This window comes from Sinocyclocheilus anshuiensis, unplaced genomic scaffold (genome assembly GCF_001515605.1).
Source record: "Sinocyclocheilus anshuiensis isolate Anshui unplaced genomic scaffold, SAMN03320099.WGS_v1.1 scaffold539, whole genome shotgun sequence".
NCBI lineage: Eukaryota > Metazoa > Chordata > Actinopteri > Cypriniformes > Cyprinidae > Sinocyclocheilus > Sinocyclocheilus anshuiensis.
In genome coordinates, this window is record NW_015549612.1 from 406,211 (window position 1) to 411,945 (window position 5,735).

A 5,735-nucleotide genomic window follows, 5' to 3' on the forward strand; every position below is an offset into this window, starting at 1 on the left:
ATGCACTGAATCTCCACAAATTAGTGTCGTTACTATGACAACCAATTTGAATGTGACAAGCAACTGGTGTCTGAAAAGAATTTTATATATATATATATATATATATATATATATATATATATAAAATTTGATTCCATGCAATATGACCCCTTTAAGTGGATGATCTGGAGGACTCAACTCGACTCAACAGAAACAACAGACAATGTGAGTCAATGACTAGTACTTGCCGTTTCTTAGAACCGTTGTCTTTATTCAGACCACCAGTATTGACGATGACAGACCAGGCTGTTGCTGCCACATACGGGATGGATGCTGCTTCAACATGCCTCAGTGATTTGGGCTTATGTGACACCTGAATCACAGACATGAACTTTAAACTTCTATACATAGAGATTGCATTATGGACAACTGTTGTATCGTGCTCTTAATCTATATATGTGAATGATCCATGTGTTAAATGTTTTTATCATATAAAACATGAGTCCGAATATTACCTCATTGGCACTGAGAACTACAAACTCTGCCAGGCTGCCCTGCTTCCATGGAGGGATAGCGGCCCACACCTGACAGAGAAAAACAAGCAGACACTGGCCTCAATAACTGACATTATATAGATACAGTTACAATTATATATGATATAATATCTGAATAGGGCACCTGATCTCCTGGTTTAAAGTAGTTCACATCTAGCCCACATTCCATGATCTCTCCGGATACATCACGCCCCAGGATTAGAGGAAACTCACTGCCTGACTGGTTCATGTTCAGTGGGTCACGTTTCATGGCCATAGTAGCTGCTCCATAACCACCTACAAGAAACATCAAAGAAAGTCTTTATTAAGTGTACTATAAACTCTTACCAAAAATGTTGTAATATATTTACTGTACATTTTAAAATAAAATACATGCTCTTTTTTAAGCATTTATGGCGTTAGGTCTCAACATGCCTTGTGACTCATTCTTACACAATAACACAATAAAGTGGTTTGTTTTTACATGACTTTGCATATAAGCAAACTGGTGCAAAGGTGAGGATAAATTCACTCTGTACATTTAAGGCTGTTTCGAAGATTTAGATTATTGGTAAAGATTCTTAATATTTGAAAAAAATGTTTTTTAAATAACTTCACCTTTTAAAAATCTTGCACATGTCCTCTGAAACTACATCTTAACATTTAGAAAATCTGTTCATCTACAGTTTTACCATTTCTCAAGTAGTGCTTGATTGTGCAAAACTCGTCAACAAGCTTGTTGCTCTGCAGATACTGGTGTTCTTGATGGTTGCTAGGGCATTGCTAAGGTGTTCAGGAACATGCAAAAGTTTATTATTGAGGTTTAGGGACTTCAGGAAAACTTGGTCTTGATTTGTCTATTGAACCTATATAAAGAACACCTGTAACATGACTGTAGCATGGTGATTTTTAGCAAGCACAACTAATGACAGCTCATAATGACTAGGCAACAACTCACAATTATGACCATGACATAGTTCAAACATTTTCTTTGAAATATGGTCATGCCACTCATTGTCATAAGAAACTTTTCTGAACCATGCAAGATTCATACATTCCTTTTTAAATGCCACAAAAAGAAATTGCACATATAGATAAGGTGATATCCCCGTCACATACCCCTCATACTGATGTCGATGGGGTTCACACTCGCAGCGTGCACCTTCACGATCACTTCATTGGGATAGTGGATGATCGGAAGCGCTGCGTTTTTAGTGAATCTCAACACCTCGTTTTTCCCGTATTTGTCGATGACCCATGCGGGCATAACACTCCTGCGGGAGGCTGAGAAACTCAAGCTCCTATACTGACCCTTCCGCGAACACACCAACCACCGTCTACACATGAGCATGATTGAGCAGTCTAAAACAATCCAAAGCTCTCCTCCTGACACGGTGTCATAAACCCGTCATTAGTTATAAATAAAACCTATAACTGCTTTATAACACTCTCAAATCCAGCGAAAACGCATCTCGTGTCCTGCAAAGTCAAAACAAACCGGTGAACTTTCACACGACAGAATGAACCAATCACATGCAGCAGCGCCCTTCGATTGACCAATCAGAAAGCAGAGATGATCGGACGTCGGCGAGGTCAACGGGAAGTGTCATGTCAGCCTCCAGTGCGGCGTCTCGTCCGGCAGCGATGCTCGGCCTGTCCATTAGAGAGGTCTGTCTTTATTTTAACCTTGATTAACTAAACAGCTTACTCGTAACCAAAAATGTAACTTTATAAGCATTCACCGTACTGTTTTGGCACTCTGTTACATAATGTTTAAAACTTTCTCTTAAACCAGTCTGACAAGGCTGGGAGACCAGTAAGGCAGTCTAAACGTTTAAGCTGTTTTTGTAATGATATTTTTTATTTTAGATTAATATATACCAATGGCTTTTATATATCTACCTACTAAAACTACAAAACACTGTAAATGTTTCAAAAAGTCAAATGTGCTCTGCCTACTGCAGGTGTCCCAGGCACTGAGGGATGGGAGGGTGTCTGCCACTGAGCTCTGCAGAAAATGCATCAACCAAATACAAAGGACACGTTACCTGAATGCATTTATCACCATTACAGAGGAGACAGCTATGGAGCAAGCACAGAGAACAGACAGCAGGCTCCGCACAGGTGTGTGTGTGTGTCACATAAAGTGTATAAACCTTTTATGGCTGAATAATAATTTTCATGTGCTCTATGTATTTTCTTGTAAGGTAAACCTCTTTTTACCTTACAAGAAAGGCAAGAAAGGCATTCCTTTCTCAGTGAAAGACAACTTCTGCATGGAAAACATTGAGACACCCTGTGCTTCAGGCATGCTTAAAGGTCAGCTAAAGTGCATTAACGCAAGACTGAAGCATAGAAAAATTTATGTTTCACGGATGATTTGTGAATATCATATTTTGTCTGTTTGGATTTGTAGGTTATGTTCCTCCATTCAATGCTACAGTTGTGCAGAAGCTGTTGGATCAAGGAGCAGTTCTTGTTGGAAAAACTAATTTGGTTGAGTTTGCAATGGGGTAAGACTCACACACATGCTTTTTAAAAGTTTGGGGTTAGTAAAAGTAGTTAATGCTTTTATTCAGCAAGGGTGATCAAACGTGGCTGTAAAGGAATTTATAATGTTTAAAACATATATATTACAAATAAATGCTGTTCTTTGAACTTTCACTATTCATCAAAGACCCCTGAAAAAAGTATCACAGTTTCCACAAAATATTACACAGAACAACTGATAATATTAGGAAATGTTTCACCAAATCAGCATATTAGAATGATTTCTGAAAGATCATGTAACATTGAAGACTGGAGTAATGGCTGCAGAAAATTCAGCTTTGCCATCAAATTAATACATTACATTTTTAAAATATATTCAATTTGGAAGCATTACTGTATTTTTGATCAAATAAATGCAGCATTGGTGAGCATAAGATATTTCTTTAAAAAAAGATTATAAATCTTACCAACCCCAAACATTTGAACTGTAGTGTGAATAATTTGTAAAGACCAATAGATTATGTATGGTGCACATCTGAGTGCCTCTGTCTTTCTTAAGAGCTGGAAGTACAGATGGGGTGTTTGGTCCAGTTCGTAACCCATGGAGCTACACAAGCCTATACCGTGAGCAGAGCACAGAAGATCCAGATTCTGACTGGGCAATCACAGGAGGAAGTTCAGGAGGTAGTGCTGCAGCAGTGGCATCCCTCAGCAGCTTCCTGTAAGTGTAAAACTCTCTATAAAGTCATGCAAGCTACATTTAATAGTCAATATAGCTTGAACTTTTGCTTCAATACAAGCATGTTCATAAAGCTTAGTTCATATATGTGAAGGAAAGGAATAGTTCTCTGTATATCTGAAATAATATATCATATAATTCAAGATGTAGACATACAATAATACATTTCTAATTTTGCTCCTTATGACATTTTTTTTGGTGGCTAATTGAGCAAAATGTAATTATTTACTAATGTAGTACTTTGCAATTGATTAATAGGTGTGTTCATGTACACACTGTGAGTTATGCATGTAAAAAAACACATTATTATGTGAGGCTTCAGATAATAATATTTGTATATGTTAAATATCTAATCTGCTCCAGGTGTCTTTTCTCTTAGAGCCTTGGGATCTGATACAGGAGGCTCTACACGAAACCCTGGTTCTCTCTGTGGAGTCGTGGCTCTGAAACCCACTTATGGCCTGCTCTCTCGTCACGGACTCATCCCTCTGGTCAACTCAATGGATGTGCCAGGAATCATGACCAGGAGTGTCCATGATGCTGCCACTGTCTTGAGTATGCGATCAGTTTGAGTGTGAGATTAACATATGAGGGTCACTGATTTAAATCTGTACTTTATGTTTTTGATTGATCCTGTTTTTCAGGGATTCTGCAGGGCCGAGATGAGAGAGACTCAACAACTGTCCAGGCACCCAGCACCCCACCCAGGCTTCCTGAACACTTTGACATTAGAGACATATGTGTCGGCATACCAAAGGTACAGCTGCATTCAGACCATCCACTGGGTGACAGCAGCTCAGTGTGGTTAACAGCAGAAGGGTCTAGGCTGGTAACGCAAACAAGCATTGCTTTTACAAATTATTTTACCATATGTACAAAATTTTGTATTTCCATAATTAAAGTGAAAATCCATTTTAGGTTCATATAAAAATATAACAATTATTGAAATGAAATATTGACCTAAAATGCATCTATTATTTAATTAATAAATATTAATATTTATGATTATATTGATTATTTTTTAAATAAGTGTTTAAATATATTTTGCATGAAGAAAGTTAAGCCTGTTTTATTATGCCTTAGTAGCATGTTATAATTTGAAAGCTTATCATTCTTGTTTCTATAATGTGAAAAAATGCTTAAATTACATCTTTAAAAAAATTTTAATCTTACGTATATATCATGGTAATAATTATTTCATTAATTAATGCTGCTTCATATTTAAAACAAATCATTGAATCCAGGCAGGATTACTATAATATAATAATGAAATTGACATTACTGTATACTGTTTTTTTTTTATTTATTTTTATAGAAAGGAGAATTTAGGGCACAATAATGTGACGACAAAATAATAATGTCATAAAAATAGACTTATTTTTTTTCAGATTTTTTTGGTGGATTGTGACCCATACATTTCATTAGCTTTGTTTCCATCCAACTATTTTTATGCGCATTTTGAAATATTGCATTAAAAAACACTGGATGGAAACACCAAGATGCGCATAAATTCAAAAAATGCACATAAAAACGTATGCGCACATTTGAGTAGAAAAATGCGCATAAACTATGATGGAAACACATTTACCGAATAAATTCCTCCATGCGCATCGAAAAAGTCACGTGACTTTGCGCTATGAGACGGGATAACTTGACTAACCAGCGGGCCGATCTCCTCCACAGCAAGTAATTTATCATATATTATGGCGTTATTTTAATGACATATATATGAAAATTATTATATTCAGTGGCTTCTCCTAGTTTTCTTAGTGATATTTAGTGCCAGTTTACCAGGAAGTGACCCAGGGGCGGAGCCAGGGGGTGGCCGTGGCCACTAGGGATGGGCGATACCTCTTATTTTATTTTCGATCCGATACCCAATTACAGAACATAACACAATCCATTTGAACTTTTAACAACCCGTTTAAATAAATTTACTTGCACAAACTAGCCAATTTAAAATAAATATTACATGTACACAAAAGTTTGGGGTC

The 5,735-nt window shown here is 36.8% G+C and overlaps 2 protein-coding genes across 5 annotated transcripts in view; one reads left to right on the top strand and one right to left on the bottom strand.

Annotated features, from left to right (window-relative positions):
* Positions 1-5,735, bottom strand: part of LOC107659252 (reticulon-4-interacting protein 1 homolog, mitochondrial) — a 20,862-nt gene that overhangs the window by 7,153 nt on the left and 7,974 nt on the right. Inside the window, exons 1-5 of one of the 3 annotated variants that reach the window (XM_016448126.1) lie at positions 1,941-2,018; positions 1,632-1,898; positions 658-809; positions 495-563; positions 228-352 (exon numbers count right to left, since the gene is read on the bottom strand). In XM_016448126.1, the coding sequence (XP_016303612.1) occupies positions 228-352; positions 495-563; positions 658-809; positions 1,632-1,863 (578 nt within the window). In that variant the 5' untranslated portion in view covers positions 1,864-1,898; positions 1,941-2,018. Of the gene's footprint in view, positions 1-227; positions 353-494; positions 564-657; positions 810-1,631; positions 2,019-5,735 lie in introns of those variants that run through there. The other 2 variants (XM_016448128.1, XM_016448127.1) reach the window with 2 other exon arrangements.
* LOC107659251 (glutamyl-tRNA(Gln) amidotransferase subunit A, mitochondrial-like) overlaps positions 2,099-5,735 on the top strand; it is a 7,958-nt gene continuing 4,321 nt past the window's right edge. The window contains exons 1-7 of one of the 2 annotated variants that reach the window (XM_016448124.1): positions 2,099-2,180; positions 2,477-2,636; positions 2,720-2,831; positions 2,929-3,025; positions 3,562-3,723; positions 4,121-4,296; positions 4,386-4,498. In XM_016448124.1, the coding sequence (XP_016303610.1) occupies positions 2,565-2,636; positions 2,720-2,831; positions 2,929-3,025; positions 3,562-3,723; positions 4,121-4,296; positions 4,386-4,498 (732 nt within the window). In that variant the 5' untranslated portion in view covers positions 2,099-2,180; positions 2,477-2,564. The remainder of the gene's footprint in view (positions 2,181-2,476; positions 2,637-2,719; positions 2,832-2,928; positions 3,026-3,561; positions 3,724-4,120; positions 4,297-4,385; positions 4,499-5,735) is intronic. The other variant, XM_016448125.1, reaches the window with a different exon arrangement.